At 48.6% G+C, this 19,217-nt stretch overlaps 1 protein-coding gene across 1 annotated transcript in view; it reads left to right on the plus strand.

The window, feature by feature from the left end:
- SKIC2 (SKI2 subunit of superkiller complex) overlaps positions 1–14,712 on the plus strand; it is a 46,067-nt gene extending 31,355 nt beyond the window's left edge. Inside the window, exons 22-29 of the mRNA XM_060238159.1 lie at positions 1,616–1,720; positions 2,132–2,294; positions 5,879–6,005; positions 7,353–7,563; positions 10,240–10,350; positions 11,030–11,248; positions 12,612–12,752; positions 14,408–14,712. Coding sequence (XP_060094142.1) covers positions 1,616–1,720; positions 2,132–2,294; positions 5,879–6,005; positions 7,353–7,563; positions 10,240–10,350; positions 11,030–11,248; positions 12,612–12,752; positions 14,408–14,608 — 1,278 coding nt within the window. The 3' untranslated portion in view covers positions 14,609–14,712. The remainder of the gene's footprint in view (positions 1–1,615; positions 1,721–2,131; positions 2,295–5,878; positions 6,006–7,352; positions 7,564–10,239; positions 10,351–11,029; positions 11,249–12,611; positions 12,753–14,407) is intronic.
- The last annotated feature ends 4,505 nt before the right edge of the window (positions 14,713–19,217 follow it).

Raw genomic sequence — 19,217 nt, forward strand, 5'->3', positions numbered from 1 at the left:
CACTATACCAAACTTAACCACTATGCCACCCTACATTCTGAATCTCAGAGTGGTCACAATCTCTAACAGATCCTGTGAAGTAAATTTGGGATTAGGGTTTCCAGCCTCTAGTGCTTCCAGGAACTGAACTCTTGGTGACTGGAGGAATGTAATGGGGGGGGGGTCCTTTCATCCTGGGGTTCTAGACTTCATTTAGGGCGGGCGGGAAATGGGGGCTCACCCTTTTACAGGGTATCTAAAAGGGTGATGTGCCCAGGCTAGCCCAGTCTCATCAGACCTCAGAAGCTAAGAAGTTTCAGCCCTGGTTAGTACTTGGATGGGAGACAACCACAGAAGTCCAGGGTAACTAGGCAGAGGTAGGGAATGGGAAACCACTTCTGCTTATTTTTTCACTCGAAAACCCTGTGAGGTCTCCATAGATCAGCTGCAACTTGGCGGTTCTTTCCACCACCAGCGGATGACATAGGAGGTTTCTGCCATTCAGGGTCTTGCTTCTCCAGTGAGGCAGACAAATTCTGATGCCAAAGTACCCCTTTAGGAAACATCTGTTTGCTGTTTTGTATTCAAGACTTGTATCTCATTGGCAGTGAGGACTAGAGCCTTTTTTTTTGCTGCTGTTCTGACTGGCTGCTTGAAGGTCTCTTGATTCTAATGGGAGCCCTGCAGTGGACAGAAAGCACCTGGTGGGGGAGGAAGGAAAGGAAAGGTCCCCTGTGCAAGCACCAGTCGTTTCCGACTCTGTGGTGACGTTGCTCTCGCAACTTTTTCACGGCAGACTTTTTACGGGGTGGTTTGCCATTGCCTTCCCCAGTCATCTACACTTTCCCCCCAGCAAACTGGGTACTCATTTTACCAACCTCGGAAGGATGGAAGGCTGAGTCAACCTCGAGCTGGCTATCTGAAAGCCCAGCTTCCGCCGGGGATCGAACTCAGGTCGTGAGCAGAGCTTAGGAGAGCCAGATTAACAATTGGGCTAAGTAGGCACTGGCCTCTGGGCCCCCACACTTTTAGGGGCCCCGGGTTATCTTTCCCTTCAGTTTTCCCCCTGCTTGCAGCCCTCCCAGCCTGCACACGCAGCCAGCAACTGAGCTGCTCTTTGCCCAGCTTGCCTGGTGTGGTTGCTGCTGGCGTCACCAAGTTTCCCTCTCTATGCCTCTCCTTCACAGCTTAGTAAAAGGAGTTTTTAAGAGGGGCCTGCAGGCTGCAGCAGGGGCTGTGGGTGGTGGGGCAGGTGCTCGGACTCTGAGGTAATTTGCAAGGGGGCCCCCAAGATTTCAACTGCCTAGACGTCTCCACAGGGTTTAATCCAGCACTGGGGGAGCATGAACTCGCAGGTTGCTGCCCTGAGTCTGAAGTCTCTGCGTGAGAGGGTGGAGTAGGGGGGGTGGGGAGGGTTAAGGGAGGTGGATTCCAGGGCCCACTCTTCTGTAGAGGGTGTGAGAGTGACTAATATAAATAACAGCACTATAAAATAAAACACAGGGTTTCCCCCCTTTTTAATGTCCCAGTTCGGTTGGCAAGCGGGGGAGGAGCAAAGGAGGCAGAAATGGGCTTCTGAGGTAATCGGAGGTAAGCTGTTCCATAGCTTTTTTTTTTTTTCTTCTCTCACTTTCAGAGGCGAGTAATGGAGTCAGTAAATGGACTGAAAGCCCTTTCTGTGGGGCGAGTGATTGTAGTGAAAAACCAAGAACACAGGAACGCCCTGGGGGTGATCTTGCAGGTAACCGGGGCAGATGCGGGGCTTATGTGCACGCCATGCTTGAGGAAACCCGAATGCAGCATTGAGAATGATCTCTACCTGGTTTTGTTTAAATTTGTTGTTTCTGACAAGAGGGAGGCGATAAGTGGGAAAGGGTCGTGACAAGTCGGCTGCAACTTGATGGCGCTTTCTGCCACCAGTAGGAGACAGGAAGGCCCTCTACCCAAGATCCCCTGGGGCAGCTGTTTCCAGTCACAGTAGACAATACTGACCTTCATTACCCCATAACAAAATCTGTTGTGATCTGGAACACTGCCACTGAGGGTTAAAAATATGGCGGGTGGATAGTGCTACATTTGGGCTTTGGGACTGGATTACTCCATGCTTCAGCCCCCTTTCCAAATTACATTCTCGGATTCCCAGTCTCGTCAGGTTTCTTCTGACGCGGCCAGCCGAGCCTTCAACGCCTTGGTGATATGTGAGAAGAAACCCACCGAGGGAGACTTGGATGCGAATCAAGAGAGTGCCGTGACCTCCCCTCCGGAGGTGCTGCTTCCTGATGACCTCCTGCGCACCAGGCTCTTCCTCCCAGAGGGTAAGAGGGGAGATGGCTCTGAGGGGGGAACTACAGTTTCCGAGTTCTTTGGGGGTGGGTTTTTGTGGAGTATGGTTAGGAGAGGCCCAGGGGCACCCTGACCTGGATAGTTCAGGCAAGCCCCATCTCATCAGATCTCCATAGCTAAGCGGGGTGAACTCTGACAAGTGCTTAGACCCCTGTGGAAAACCAGCAGTCGGGACTCGGAGGATGAGGGCAGGCTTGATTCAGCCACTTCTCTGAATATCCTCCAGGTCCCCAGTAAGGGTCACTCACCAGAAGTTGCCATAGAGGTCCGTCTGTCCTCAACAAGGGCTAGGGCTTTTTCAGTCCTGGCCCCAACTTGGTGGAACGCTCTGCCAGAAGACATCAGGGCCCTGCGGGATCTTTTACAGTCTCACAGGGCCTGTAAGGCAGAGATGTTCCGCCAAGCCTTTGCATGAGGACAGCGACGGCTGCCGTCCTGGCACCTTTTCCTCTCCACCCCCTCTTGGGGGGAACCCCCCACCCCTGATGTGATCCAATAACTGAATAAGAGCACTTTAAAGATGCCATCAGGGTTTGTAATTTTCAATGTAATTGATTTTATATATATATATATATATATATATATATATATATATATATATATATATATATATATATATATATATATATATATATATATTAATGTAACTGATTTTACTGTTGTGCATTGCCCTGAGCCTGGTTGGTGCTGGCCAGGATAGGGCGATTCATCAGATATAATTAATAATAATAACAACAACTTCCAGGTGGACACGCACATATTTAGAAAAGGGGAGGCCAGGGCTCCTAAACTCTCATGGTGCCTGACCTTAATACATATTTGGTGCTGGGAAGTGCCATCAGGGTGCAGCCAGAAGATGGCGGCCCCATAGGGTTCTCAAGGCAAGAGATGAGCAGAGGCGGGTTTGCCATTGCCTGCCTTTGCATAGCCACCCTGGGCTTCCGTGGGGCAGTCCCATCTAAGTGCTTGAAGAAGAAGACTGCAGATTTATACCCCGCTCTTCTCTCTGAATCAGAGACTCAGAGCGGTTTACAATCTCCTTTATCTTCCTCCCCCACAACAGACACCCTCTGAGGTGGGTGGGGCTGAGAGGGCTCTCACAGCAGCTGCCCTTTCAAGGACAACCTCTGCCAGAGCTATGGCTGACCCAAGGCCATTCCAGCAGCTGCAAGTGGAGGAGGGGGCAACCAAACCCGGTTCTCCCAGATAAGAGTCCACGCACTTCACCACTACACCAAACGCCCAACCAAGGACAACCCTGCTCAGCTTCTGAGAGCTGATGAAATTGGGCTAGCCTGGGCTGTCCAAGGGCATATTCACTCAGAAGCAAAGCCCACTGGGGTTTTCTCTGAAGCAGACCTGGATGGCGTGCTTGCAACCTTATGATGGACTGACCTGCTTGGAACTATATTGAAGGAACTTGTGTGGAGCCACACGCACTCTCTCTCGCAAAGCTGACTGGTGGCAGCTCTCCTGGGTCTCAGGCAGAGGTCTTTTCTCACCCTTGCCCACAGTAGAAAAGAGCGAGAGGCCAGGAGCGCCTGAAGACTATCAGAATGTAGGGCGTGAGCTTTCGTGAGTCGCTGCTCACTTTTTCAGATAACATTCTCTCACCCTGCCACAGATTTTGCTAGTCTTAAAGGGGCTACTGGACTCTGGCTCTTTTCTACTGCTACAGACAGGCTAACATGGCTACCCATCTTGATCAATCACCCCGGCAACCAGTGTTCCCTCTAAAGTGAGTTAGTGTGAGCTAACCCACAGATTTTTAGCTTCCAGCTCACACATTTTTGTCTTCGCTCAGGCAGGATGACCCCAGAGCACAATAGTTTATGTAGTCACTCACAGCTTTAATGCCAGTAGCTCCCAAGCAGAATTTTGGGTCACAAGACTCTGCAGCTTAGAGGGAACATTGCTGCCAACAGAGATTGAACCAGAGACTTTCTGCACACAAAACAAGTGCTCTGCCACGGAACCACGGCCCCACACTCCATTTGCAGCACTGCTGTGATTGCTGTTGACTCAAGTATTGCAGTCACTGTTAGCAACAGGCTGTTAATTTTAATTTAATTTGCTTTTTGAATTTATATCCCACCCTTTCCTGCAAGCGGGCTCAGGGCAGCTTACAACAGTAAAATCAAACAGAGTTAAAATAATATCATAAAAACAAGCATTACAAAATCAGGAGCAGCACAATAAACACAATCTTATCGGCAGCAAAACTACCCAACAGCATGAGGCTGATGAATAACAGTATGACATAAACACCTTAGTGGTGAAATACTGGGGGAAGTGATGACTTTCAAGGAACTGAAATTAATCCCACTGGATTAATTAGAAGCCTGACGGAAGAGCTCCGTCTTACAGGCCCTGCAAAACCTTGATAAGTCCCGCAGGGCCTGGATCTCCAGTGGGAGCTCATTCCACCAGGTTAGTGACATTCAAATTATTTCAAATGACTGTTTCTTGATTAACATACCCCAAATGTACAGGGGCAGTGTACACAAATGGGAAAGCATTAAAACCAGCAGTGAAGGCCAACGTGTTAAATGTTGTTTGGAGAATTCAGAGGAGGAGGAAAGAGAGAAAGGCAGTCAGAGGGACTGAGAAGAGGATAAAAACATAAGAAGAGCTCTGCTGGATCAGACCAGTGGTCCATCTAATCCAGCATCCTGTCTCACTCAGTAGCCAACCACTTCCTCTAGAGGGCCAACAACAGGGCATAGAGGGCGAGGCCTTCCTCTGGTTTTGCCTCCTGGGATTCAGAGACTGAGTGTCTCTGAATGCTGAGGTTCCCCTCAGCCACCACAGCTAGTAGCCCTTGATAGACCTCTCCCCCATGAATCTAATTCCCTTTTAAAGCTGTTTATTCCTATGGCCGCCAATATATCCTCTGTCAGCAAATTCCACATTTTAATGGCTCTCTGTGTAGAAGTATTTCCTGCTGTGCGTCCTCAGCCTTCTGCCCATCATTTTCACGGGATGCCCTCAAGTATTTTGGAAGAGGAAGAAAAATTTCTTTGTCAGTCTTCTCCACCCCACACCTAAGTTTATAAATCGCTATCTTGCCCTCCCTTAGTCGTCTCTTTTCTAAATGGAAAAGTCCCAGACTCTTTGGCCTTTTGTCATGATGGTTGCCATCCTCTGAACCAAGGCAGCCCTCTGCAGATATCAACAGCAGAGAACTTGCCTCTTGAGAGCTAGAAACTTTAAGACGTTTCCCCCCCTTCTTTTAAAAGAAAAATTTTAGACAAAGCCAGTTTGGGAGACAAGGTTCCTAAGTAGTGTTTCTCTCTAAGCTGAGTTAGCATGAGCTAGCACACAGATTTTTAGCCTCCAGCTCAGGAAGAATGGCCCCAGAACACATTAATTGATGCAGGAGCTCACAATTTTAATGCCAGTAGCTCACAAAGTAGGATTTTTGCTCTGCAGCTTAGAGGGAACATCGTTCCTATGATCCCGTTCCACTTGTGTTGCGTCCCCTCATCCTGGGCAGGGGCCGCTCCTGACAGGATCTCCTGTGGCACTTCTTTCTTGTCCTTCCCTCTGTCCTCAGGCCCCTGTGGGCATGTCATCAAGAACCTGGGCCCGGCTGATATTTCAGGCATCACAACAAAGACCTTGCGAGTCAACGCGGAGCGCATCCTGGAGGATTTCAAGAAGCGACAGCTGCCCAGGTTCAGGTGAGCCACACTTTTCTCACTTGGCTCACCTACATATGCCCCTCATCACAGATAAAGTTGAGGGAAGTCCTGCCCCTCATCACCTATTCCGTGCCGTGTAGAAGGGAGATTTCTAGACTCAGAGATCTCCATTCTGTGACTTGCATCTGACAAAGGGAGTCTTGGCTCTCATAAGAGAGGCCATGCTGGATCAAGCCAATGGCTCATCCAGTCCAACACTCTGTGTCACTCAGTGGCCAAAAAAAACAGGTGCCATCAGGAGGTCCACCAGTGGGGCCAGGACACTAGAAGCCCTCCCACTGTCCCCCCTCCCAAAAAAGCACCAAGAACACAGAACATCACTGCCCCAGACAGAGAGTTCCAACAATATGCTATGGCTAATAGCCACTGAGGGGCCTCTGCTCCAGATGTTTATCCAGTCCTCTCTTGAAGCTGGCTGTGCTTGTAGCCACCACCACCTCCTGTCGTAGTGAATTCTCAAAAGCTTATACCCTGACAATCTTGTTAGTCTGGAAGGTGTTACTGCACACAATCACTTGCAACTACAGTGAGATTGACACAGATGGTCTGTGGGACCAGTGGAATGGGGGACTTCACGTGCAATGCCAGAGCCATGAGCAGAAGGCAGCACTTATGGTCATTTCAGGAATCTTCAAGCTGTTTTAAGGTTGTGCCTGATCGAAATGCTTCTCTGTGCTTGAGGGTGTACTATCTAAATAAATAAATGCTCCACAGCTCCAGGCCAGTGTTCCCTCTAAGCTGAGTTAGTGTGAGCTAGCTCACAGATTTTTAGCCTCCAGCTCTTACATTTTTTTGTCTTAGCTCAGGAAAGATGACCCCAGAGCACACTAATTTATGCAGTAGCTCACAATTTTAATGCCAGTAGCTCACAAAGTAGAATTTTTGCTCACAAGACTCTGCAGCTTAGAGGGAACACTGCTCCAGACCTCCTTCAACCACAGGAAAGATATTGGAGGCGGGGGGTGGGGGGGACTGATCCGTCACTCTACAGGATGCTCCTCTGGCTGCTGCCGAAGAGAATTACTACTTTATCGGAAGAAAGGAGCTTTTGCTCTAGAAAGTTTATACCCTGAAAATCTTGCTGGTCTCGAAGGTGCTGGTGGACTCGGATCTCACTGTGCCATTGCAGACTAACACCACTACCCTTTGATACCACCAAGTGATTGTGTGCATCATCTTGCTTCCAAAAAGCTGTCTTAAGGGAGGAGCAGGTATTGTTGCAGGGCATGGGGACACAAAGCACAAGGGCTGGGTTGGTTCTAGAGCTACAATGGAGGAAAGAGACTGGAGGCTGCTTTCTAAGTCTTTCTATCTGGCTACCTGCAGAAACGACCCCCCTGGGCCCTCGGCGGCCACCACCACTCAGGAGCTGGTGCGTTTGGCTGAGAGCTCTCATGAAGGGCTCCCTCTCCTGGACCCGGTGAACGACCTTCATCTGAAAGACATAGAGGTGGTGGAGGGCGTGATGAAGGCCCGTCGCCTGGAGGAGAGGCTGCCCGGGTTCCAGTGTGTGCACAGCCCCCGCTTCCCTACAGAGGTCAGTACAGGGCAGATGTTGCTGGAACTAGGGGGCAGGGAGAACAGGTTGCCTTGAGATGCCTTTCTCTCCAGATGATAGAGAAGATTCACTTGTGTGTGTGTGTGTGTGTGTGTCAAGTATGCAGTTGAGCTCAGAATATGGTATCTGATGCAGAATTCAGCTCCTTTAAATTCTTGGTGACTTTTTATTTTTTGCCATCTTCTGGGCATGGAGTAGGTCTTATTGGGGTGTGTTGCGGGGGGAGGTATTTGTGAATTTCCTGCATTGTGCAGGGATTGGACTAGATGACCCTGGAGGTCCTTTCTAACATTATGATTCTGTGATTCTTTCTTTTAATTACATGTTCTAGTAGCTATATTTGCAGGGATAAAGTATGTGAGTAATGAGCACTGCAGGATTAAAAGCTGGAGAACCAGCAGTGTAAAACTAGGAGAGGAACAGAACATTTTTACAAAGGTTTTTTTTGTTTGTTTGTTTTGGGTGGGGGTGTCCTTTCCCGTGGTTGGGGAGAAACAGAAGAAGCAAAAACACATCCCTAAATTCCTTTGTGTAAGTTTACACCAGTTTCAGAATTCAGCATACATATAAGCTGAGTGAGTTTCCTGCATTGTGCAGAGGGTTGGACTAGATGACCCTGGAGGTCCCTCCCAACTCTGTGATTCTAAGCACAGAAAGGTCTGTGACTGGTGCAGAGTATGCTTGGATCAAGGATCAGGCAGGCCCTGCTGTTGGTAGGGCACACAGTGGCTAAAAGCTGTGAAATTGTGTTTAGCTCTGAAGCATCACTCCTTCTCCAGCCAAGCCAACCAGAAAGGTTTTATTGAGTACATTTTTATCCCGCCCTTCCTCTGAGGGAGCTTGGGATGGCATCCTTTCATCTCTCTTCCTTTTACCACATCAGCCCTTTGAAGTAAGCTGGGCCCGTGAGCTTTCAAAGCAGAGTGAGGATTTGAACCTGGGTCTCCCCAGTCCCTAGTCCGACACTCTTAACCTAAAAAGAGAGCCTAACCATATAGATGACTCCAGCTCAAGGCCTGGCACTGCCAGGTAGATCCACCACTGTTGTGGCCAGTGGGAGGAATGAGATGTTTTCTCCCTTCTTTGGGCAACAGGAAGCTCCAGGCAGTTTGCTGAGTCAGTGGCCCATGAAGTAGTAGGGGGAAAGAGAAGTGCAAGATCTGTTCGTTTCCATGCTTACTGACCCAAATAGGGTATATTTTGAGATTTGGTGCCTTGCAAATTAAAACTCTGTATTTAGCAACTTGAATGTTTTTCTTCTTCTAGTCCTCAAGGTTGGCCTACAAACACACAAAAATGTGGTCACCATACATACCTTTAATACCTTCTATGCAAACAATACCAGACCTCTGGTACACGGTGCCTTTCTCCCTCTTCTTGTCATCTCTTTTTGTTTGTCTACCAACACGCCAACAATTTCTATTTTGGTGCATGGGAGGGACCATCTCCCTAGTATGCCACTGTCCCTGTTTCTTCCTTTTGGGGAACGCCTTGTTGAAAATATTGCTAAGGCGCAAATGCTGTCATTCTTCGGGGTTCACCCTTCTAGAAGTCTGTGAGCAAGGTTTGTTTTTGTGGTGGGTCCCTAATGGATATGTGCACAGAACTCTTGCATATGACCAGTACATGTCCATGTATCGTGCCCCTTTTGAGCCTTTTGCTGGTTAACAGAGTGCAGGACAGAGGTGTGTGTGTGTGTGTTGTGGCAAGCATGGCTTTATGCCTAAATAACTAACTCCCTTTTTTGGCTTTGAAAACCATGACAAGCTATTGCAGAATCAATACAGCAGACAGAGGATGGCTATCAGCACATGGGGTGGGGGAACTTAAGGGAGAGACCATGGCTCAGTGCTTGGCATGCAAAAGGTCCCAGGTTCAGTCCTTAGCAACTGCAGTTAAAAGGACCAGGCAGTAGATGACCTTTTTCTGCCTGGGACCCTGGAGAACAGCTGCCAGTCTGAGTCAACAGCCCTGACCTCGATGGACCAAGGGTCTGTCTCCATATAAAGCAGCTTGGTGTAGTGGCTAAGTGCGCGGACTCTCATTTGGGAGAACTAGGTTTGATTCCCCACTCCTCCACTTGCAGCTGCTGAGCCATAGCTCTTGCAGGAGTTGCCCTTGAGAGGGCAGCTGCTGTAAGAGCTCTCTCAGCCCCACCCACCTCACAGGGTGTCTGTTGTGGGGGGAGGTAAAGGAGATTATAAGCCGCTCTGAGACTCGGCGTATAGGGTGGGGTATAAATCCAATATCATCATCAATCTTCTTTCTTCTTTTTTTCAAGAAAATAATCCTAGAATGCTTGCAAAACACATCCGTTTTCCTCTGAAGTTTTAGAAGCAAAGCTTATGGGAAAAGTCTAACAAAACCTTAAAAGGTTTTGGAGGTGGGAATGGCTGAGTGAGATTTTGCGTGGTGAGAGGGTGGCAGTTCAGTGACATCAGACGCAGTTACAGAAATGAGAGGAGATATGAGGGAAAGCTTGATGGGGGTAATTTTGCGTCATCTCCACAAACTTTTCCTGCCATTCTGCATCAAAACCCACAGTTGTGCTCCAGGGTTTCTGCAGGTTTGGACTGCGGAAGGACCTTTGTGATCGACCTGGGCCCAAATTCAGATCAGGAAAGTGACCAAGTAATCGCTTCATTCCCCCTCCAGTATATCCGGTTCCAAGAGCGCCGGAAGGTGCAAGAGGAGCTCGAGCAACTGCAGTTCCTGCTGTCTGACCAGTCCTTGATGCTGCTCCCTGAGTATTACCAGCGGGTTGAGGTAAGGCTGGGAAAGGGCAAAACATTCCCTGGTCAGGTAGAAAAGCTGAGGGATTGAGGGAAACACCAAGAAGGGATGACCTGGTTCATTTCCCTCCCTCAGGCTTTGACATCTCTCCCCCCACTCCCCCATCTTCTTCCCCCAACCGGCGTGCGAAGCCTGGCGAGGAGCTTGCCATCTTCTCCTCTCCCGAAATGCAAGGCCTTCTAATGGGGATGAGGGAAGCTAATATTGGTGCAGACACCCAAGGCCTCAATGTGGGCCTTCTTTGGTTGCTCTTGGTGGCAGCTTCGTACACATACCCCACCTCGTCTTCACACCTAGAATTCACCACTTCCTGCCCCTCTTTCTCTTAGACCCAGTTTTAAAAGGTGATGCTGGTGACGTCGCTGTTTTGAACGGATGGCAGCCCACTATAAACAAGCGCAAAGCCCTTCAGCTGAGTCCTCTGCCTGATCGATATCACCTCAGAACTGGGCCTTAGAACTCTGAGAAGCCAGTGTTCAGAAGGCCACAAAGAGAGAAAACTGAAAAACGAGTACTTTGTACCCCAAACTTCAGAAATGTAGCTGTTCGTTTCCTCGGGCCACAGAAGCAGTTCATGTTGTGTGTGTGTTTTGTACTGCCTTGTCTGACAATCGCCAAACCACCATTGCCTCTTTCCCCATTTCCATCCTAGGTCTTGCGCTCCTTGGGCTACATCAACGAAGGAGGGGCGGTGGAGCTGAAAGGGAGTGTGGCCCGCCAGATCAGCAACCACGAGCTGCTTCTGACGCAGCTGCTCCTGGACAACACCCTGACAGACCTGCGGCCAGAAGAGATCGTGGCCCTGCTGAGCTGCACCGTCTGCCAGGTCCGCACCCAGGTGGAGCCGCAGCTGCCGTCCGTCCTCAAGAAGGTGAATGGGCGGTGGAAGCTGGGAGGGACATCGGGGAAACTGTTGGGGTGGGGGAGACCAAGAGAAGCAGAGACTGAAAAGAGAGAACACCTTTTAGTCACAAGTTCTGAGTGGTGGATTTCCTGCACATGGATGAGCTCTAAGAACATAAGAACATAAGAGAAGCCATGTTGGATCAGGCCAATGGCCCATCCAGTCCAACACTCTGTGTCACACAGTGGCCAAAATTTTTATATATATATATATATATATATATATATATATATATATATATATACATACACACACACACACACACACACACACTGTGGCTAATAGCCACTGATGGACCTCTGCTCCATATTTTTATCTAAACCCCTCTTGAAGGTGGCCATGCTTGTGGCCGCCACCACCTCCTGTGGCAGTGAATTCCACATGTTAATCACCCTTTGGGTGAAGAAGTACTTCCTTTTATCCGTTTTAACCTTTCTGCTCAGCACTTTTATCCGTTTTAACCTGTCTGCTCAGCACTCTGTTGAGTGTCCACCCTTTCGGTGCTGTCAGCAATACTTCTCCCCCTCATAGTACAAAAAGGAAGTACCTTTTCACCCAAAGGGTGGAATTCACTGCCACAGGAGGTGGTGGCGGCTACAAGCATAGCCGCTTCAAGAGGGGATTGTATAAGCATATGGCCTAGACGTCCATCAGTGACTATTAGCCACAGTGTATTGTTGGAGCTCTATGTCTGGGGCAGTGATGCTCTGTATCTTGGTGCTTGGGTGGGGAGGCACAGTGGCAGGGCTTCTAGCCCCACTGATGGAGCTCCTGATTGCACCTGGGTTTTTTGGCCACTGTGTGACACAGAGTGTTGGACTAGATGGGCCATTGGCCTGATGTTCTTAGTAGTGACAGGCTTCTCCTGATAGAGCAGGTGGGACTTTTAATTGCTCCTCCTTCCCAGGGGCTCAATCAGCCCAACCTGCTGGGTGTTTGGTGCCTGCACAGGGGCCACTTCCTAGTCCCCCTGAAAATAGGGGGCAGCCACATTTGGTGGTGAACCATCTTTAAAGGATTAGTTATAGTCCACCTTTGACTCCACGTAGGCAGCAACAAAATGTAAATCAATGCAATGAGACATCTAATAAGCAGTGTAACAGAACTAGAATTGCAGAAATTGGAAACTGATCTGATGTCTGAACAGAGTTGCATGAGCACCAAATGTGACCTTTTAAGCAATGTGGAACAATGTACTATGGCAGTAGAAGGACAGGACATGTTCCTGGGCTGCTCAGTTGGCTTGGTGGGCTACCAAACAGGCAGGGACCCACTTTCTTCCACCCAGCTCACACCCTCCTGTGCCTCTCTGTCCCACTCCCCATTTCAGGGCATCGAGCACATCCGGTCAGTGGCCGAAGAGATCGCCCTGCTGCAGCGCAAGTGCGGCTTGCAGGAGTCGGTGGAGGATTTTGTGGAGCAGTACAAGTTCGGGCTGGTGGAGGTGGTCTACGAATGGGCCCGGGGCATGGTGAGGCTTCCAGCGGCATCTCACGTCTCTTCCTTCCCAGTTCAGTCCCTCCCTTCCCTTGCTCCCCACCAACGCCTTTGCTATGTCTTTCGCCTGTGAAGGGTGGTGTAGTGGTTAAGTGTGTGGACTCTTATCTGGGAGAACGGGGTTTGATTCCCCACTCCTCCACTTGCACCTGCTGGAATGGCCTTGGGTCAGCCATAGCTCTGGCAGAGGTTGTCCTTGAAAGGGCAGCTGCTGTGAGAGCCCTCTCAGCCCCACCCACCTCACAGGGTGTCTGTTGTAGGGGACAGAGAAGATATAGCAGATTGTAAGCCGCTCTGAGTCTCTGAGAGAAGGGTGGGGTATAAATCTGCAGTCTTCAACTTCTTAAGTGGAGGTGTTTTGCCATTGGTCTTTCTCTGCAGAATCGTCCTGGTTGGCCTCCCTTCCAAATAAATACCAGCTTGGTGTAGAGCCAGTTTGGTGTCGTGGCTAAAAGAGCGTAGACTCCAGGGCTTTTTTCAAGCAGGGGCGCACAGAAACGCAGCTCCAGCTGGCATTGTGTCAAAGGGTGTGGTCTAATATGCAAATGTGTTCCTGCTGGGCTTTTTTTTTTTACAAAAAAGACCTGTGTGAAATGGCGCCGGGGGTGTGGTCTGATATGAAAATGAGTTCCTACTGGGTTTTTTCTACCAAAAAAGCCCTGGCGGACTAATCTGGGAGAAGCGGGTTTGATTCCCCACTCCTCTCTGTGCAGCAACAATTTACACTCTTCATTGGTTAGAAACCCAATTACAACAATAGTCAGTTCAGGGGAGATTTCATAGAAAAAAAGGTGCCAGAGCTCATTAGCACAACTTACTTGTATAACTCATTTGCATATGCCACACACCCGACATCACCAGAAGGTGGACAAAATTATATCAGATCAGCATCTACCTTCAAATGCATCTTGAATCGTAATTGTCATAATAAAACTTTACTCCCATCATAATTTTTAAATGACTTTTTCCTATGTGGTCAGAGTGGCATGATGAAGATTTCCATCTCTCTGCTTTATATGATTTAGTTATTTTCCCATTTTTGTGGGGGGAAATATTAGAAAGCTCTCTCCGCTCCATCTACCTCACAGGGTGTCCGTTGTGGGGAGGGAAAGGGAAAGGAGATTGTAAACTGCTCTGAGACTCTCAAGAAAAGGGCGGGTTATAAAGCCAATCTCTTCTTGTACTTGCTTAGTTTCTGAACTCTGAAGAGATCAGGCTAGCCCTGGGCTATTATCGCTGCTTCAACAACTTACCTTACCGACTTCTTTTTCCAAGTTTTTTTGTGGGGTGGGTGGGTTGGTTTGCAGGAATGGGGGATTACTTTGGGTTTTATTGCATCTATATGTTTTTTAAACCATTTCTTGTTACTTTGCACTGCAAACCAAAGTTGGATTATAAATATTTTGAGGAATACAAGTGAGATTATATACATAGAAACAGATAGCAGGGGGGGCCATGGAGGTTTGCCCCACATTGTTTCATCTGCCTGCTGGCCCTGGGGTGGGATTTTAACCAGAATGGCGCCATGGCTGATGTTTCCGACTAGGCTGGGAATGTGGCTGATGCAGGCAAAAGCTGTCTCCTGCCTAACTGGCTCCTGCGGTTTCCTTTCTGCTTCTCCTTCCCTAGCCGTTTGCGGAGATCGCCCGCCTGACGGACGTGCAGGAAGGGATCATCGTCCGCTGCATCCAGCGCTTAGACGAAACCTGCCGGGAGATGCGCAACGCGGCCCGCGTCACGGGGGAGCCCACGCTGCATGCCAAGATGGAGACTGCCTCCAACATGATCAAGAGGGACATTGTCTTCGCGGCCAGCCTCTACACCCAGTAAAGGAGGGGGGAGGTTGGCTTTCTGTCTCATTTCGGTGGGAAGGGGCGAGGGTGTCTCTTTGATTACTGACCTCTGAGAGGTTGAATAAAGATGTGTTCTCGTCACTGAGGGGGTGCTAGTCTTGGCTTTCTTTGAACGCCCCTCTGCTTGCTCATTTAAGGCCTCTTAGAAACTCTGAATTCTTCTCATTTCCAAATCGTTCTGTGTAATTTAATGTCATCTGAGCACACGGAATTCAGTCATTTATGAACAGGTCATTTATGAACAAGTTTAGTAGCCCCAGTCTGTTCCTGTATTTATTGGCAGCAACCTCTACTGATCAGTGAATCTCATTTGTACAACAGGCAGGGGTGGGTGGGCAGAAAAGACCCTCCGGACTAGAGTAACCCCTCAAGGGGGAGCAATGTGATATTCCAGGGCGGGGGGAGGACCCTAATCCTGATAGAGCCAGTTTGGTGTAGTGGTTAAGTGTGCGGACTCTTATCTGGGAGAACCGGGTTTGATTCCCCACTCCTCCACTTGCACCTGCTGGAATGGCTCTGGGTCTGCCATAGCTCTGGCAGAGGTTGTCCTTGAAAAGGCAGCTGCTGTGAGAGTCCTCTCAGCCCCACCCACCTCACAGGGTGTCTGTTGTGGGGGAGGGAGATAAAGGAGATTGTGAGCCGCTCTGAGACTCTGAGATTCGGAGTGGAGGGCGGGATATAAATCCAATATCTTCTTCTTCTTCAACCCACCTTGTTTTGTCAGCAGAGGAATGGGGTCTAGCATCAGGTTCTGAGTTGTGCCATTTGTGGAGGTATCACGCACACACCCATCTTGAAAGATCTGCTGTGTTGGTATAAGATTGTTTCCTGGTGTGGAATTTAAGGGAACCCGGAGGTTTTTTCCTAAAGTTGGTGTCAGTTTAGGGCTCCCCTCTGCAATCATCTCTGCTGGGGAATAGGAGGAAGTATAGGGAGAAGGTAAAAAAGGGAGAGCTGAAGTTCAAGAAACAGGCTGTTGCATGAAGAAGACGAAGACTGCAGATTAATACCCTGCCCTTCTCTCTGAACTCAGAGCAGCTTACAATCTCCTATATCTTCTCCCCCCACAACAGATACCCTGTGAGCTGGGTGGGGCTGAGAGGACTCTCACAACAGTTGCCCTTTCAAGGACGACTCCTGAAATAGCTATGGCTGACCCAAGACCATTCCAGCAGCTGTAAGTGGAGGAGTGGGGAATCAAACCTGGTTCTCCCAGATAAGAGTCCACACACTTAACCACTACACCAAACTGGCTTTTGGCAATGTGTTTCAATGAATAAGCCCATGACAAAAACGCCCCTTTCTTTGTTTCCTGTGTCTGTTGGGAAGAGCAATCCTTAGTGGCACCTATTCAGTGATGGCTGGCTAATACTTTTTTATGGACTCCCTCTGAGAGCACTGGAGACTGGCGTGTTTAATCTGAGGCCTGACACTGAATGAATGAGGGAGAAGCGGTTTCAGATGGAGGGGAAGCCTAGAAAGGGAAGAGAGGCTTGAGGTAGGACAGGGTTGAAACTCTGAGCTTTTGCCAGGCAGAGCTTATAGCAGGGGTGGCCAAACTGCGGCTCGGGAGCCACATGTGGGTCTTTCACACATATTGTGTGGCTCTCAAAGCCCCCACCACCTTATCAGCCGGCTTGGAGAAGGCATTTCTCTCTTTAACATAGATCCAAGTGGGCAGCCATGTTGGTCTGAAGCAATAGAACAAGGCTGTAGACAAGTGGCACCTTTAAGACCAACCAAGTTTTGTTCAGAATGTAAGCTTTCGTATGCTCTTAAGCAGACTTCATCAGACAACATGGAATGACAAGCCATCTTTAAATGTAGAGAAAGTGGGCAGTGAGTTGGTATGTAGTCATGGGAATGTTTTTAGAAGATTAAAAGAATCACAAACGGGTCTGTGTTTGTTTAGTATAGTTAACTGGGCTGTAATAGAAGTGGAGGGTAATAAAAAGCAGACATGTCAGAGGTCTGAAGTACCACAAATCTGGGTGTCATTCTGGCTTCTTAGTTGTGGGTTTAAATAAGGGATATGGGCTTTTTATCTCATTACATATACTAACCCACCTCCCACTGTATTTTAAGGTAACTGTTTTCTATTGGCAAACTAGAATGTATTTCTCTTTTAGAACAGTGTATCAGAATATTTTGGTTTTTTGTATTGATATGCTCAAATAGGGGATATGGGCTGGTTATCTCATTACATGTACTGGCCCATCTCCCACTATATTATAATGTGCCCTTTTTTCCTAATGGCAAACTAGAATGTATTTCTCTTTTAGAACAGTGTATCAGAATATTTTGGTTTTTTGTACTGACATACTCAAATAGGGATATTAGCTGGTTATCTTATTACATATACTAACCCATCTTCCACTATATTCTAATGTATTTTTTCTTCTAATGGCACACTATGATGTTGCTATAACTTCTTGAGATACTAATGCCCTCCACAACTAAGAAGCCAGAAGGACACCCAGATTTATGGCACTTCAGACCTATGACATGTCTGCTTTTTATCACCCTCCACTGTTGTTACAGCCCAGTTAACTATACTAAACAAACGCAGACCCCAATTTATGATTCTTTTAATCTGCTAAAAACATTCCCATGACTCTACATACCAACTCACTGCCCATTTTAAGTCACTTCGCCAAGCCAAGCCAGCTGGTGGCTTGGAGAATGCATTTAAAGTTGTTTTCTTTCCACCTGTTCCTCCCCCATCTATTTGCCTTCCATCCTGTCTTGTGGCTCTCAGACATCGGATGTTTATTCTATGTGGCTCTTACATTAAGCAAGTTTGGCCACCCCTGGATGATAGTGTGTGATGGGGAGGGGAGGGGTGTTGGCTTGAGGCCTCTTCCAAGAACACAGAAAACAGAATTGGAATGGGGGTTCAGAAATCAGTGTCCCGAGATTCTGTTTTTTATTCCTCTGAAGAAAACCCCCACACTTTTCAACCAACTCCCTCCCTGTTAGTCCCTATTCATGCATTCCCAGTTGGTAAATGCCAGTGTTCCAATATCTACCTTCTACCACATTTGTATCTTCATTTTTCCTGTCACGCCATCCCTTGGCCCACATGGCTCCCACAGGCTGAAGCTACTCAATTTAAGCTCCTTATGGTGTTTGCTCAGTTTAATATGCTACTTTCCCTCTCTAGTAGGGCTCCAAACCAACTTCCTCTATTCTCTCCTTTTGAGATAACTTGACAGAGGTGGCTCGGCAGTGCAGATGTTGCTAGACCTGTCGACGGCGTTCGACACGGTCAACCATCAGCTACTGACCTGTCGCCTCGCCGACGCTGGGATTCAAAGGTTGGCCTTGAACTGGCTTTCCTCCTTCCTCCAGGGTCAGGGACAGAGGGTGGCGCTAGGAGACGAACTATCCCGACGACACCCACTTATATGTGGTGTGCCGCAGAGAGCAGTTCTTTCTCCAATGTTATTCAACATCTACATGCGCCCCCTCACCCACGTTGCCCAGAGGTATGGGCTGGGTTGTCACCAGTATGTAGATGACACCCAGCTCTATCTGTTGATGGGCGACCAGTCCGACTCCACCCCGGAAGATCTGTCCGCAGTGGCTCAGGCAGAGTAGACTGAAATTAAATCTGACGAAGACGGAGGTCCTGTATCTGAGTCACCGCTGTCTGGGACCAGAGGTCCGTTTACCGACCTTTGACAGAGCCCAGCTCACGCTAGCGCCCAAGGGGTGCTCTTGGATCCCTCTTTAACAATGGAGGCCCAAGTAGCTGCCACTGCCAAGTCAGCCTTTTACTATCTGTGGATGGCAAAGCAGTTGGTCTCCTTTCTCGAATGTGACAACTTGGCAACAGTGATCCATGCAATAGTCACCTCGAGACTGGACTACTGTAATGCTCTCGACATGGGGCTGCCCTTGTCCCAAATCAGCAACTTCAGCTAGTGCAGAACACTGCAGCCAGGCTGTTAATGGGCGTTCCTTTACGGGAACGCATTCAGCCTGTGCTGAAAGTGCTGCACTGGCTACTGATAGGGTACCGGATTTGCTTCAAGGTGCTGGTCATTATCTTAAAAGCCCTATACAGCCAGGGTCCTGCATACCTTAGGGACCGCCTTTCCCTGCACATGCCCCAACAAGCACTTTGGTCCGGGTCTCAAAACCTGTTGATAGTTCCCAGCATCAGAGAAGCAAAGCTCAAAATGAGAGCCAGGGCCTTTTCCGTTGCTGCCCCTAGCTGGTGGAATGAGTTGCCGGAGGAGGTTAGGGCCCTGCGAGAGCTTTTACAGTTCCGCATGGCCTGCAAAACGGCACTCTTCCACCAGGCATTTACATAAATGGAAACATCTGCAGCAATGGGACTGGCCCATAAGAACACCACCAGTGGCCTACTACACTATACTATGGTGATGCTGAGACCTCTGAGTAGAGCTAACCACCAGAATTTAAATCGCTGCCTGAAATTATGATAGTAGCACATGCAAATGTTTTAAATTGCTTTATGTTCTATGTTTTTATTGTTGTTTATTGTATCAGTCACACTAATGTGTGTCGACCCTTGTGAGCCGCCCTGAGCCTACCTTTGGTGGGGAGGGCGGGATATA

The sequence above is a fragment of the Heteronotia binoei genome, chromosome 5 (assembly GCF_032191835.1).
Source record: "Heteronotia binoei isolate CCM8104 ecotype False Entrance Well chromosome 5, APGP_CSIRO_Hbin_v1, whole genome shotgun sequence".
Lineage (NCBI taxonomy): Eukaryota > Metazoa > Chordata > Lepidosauria > Squamata > Gekkonidae > Heteronotia > Heteronotia binoei.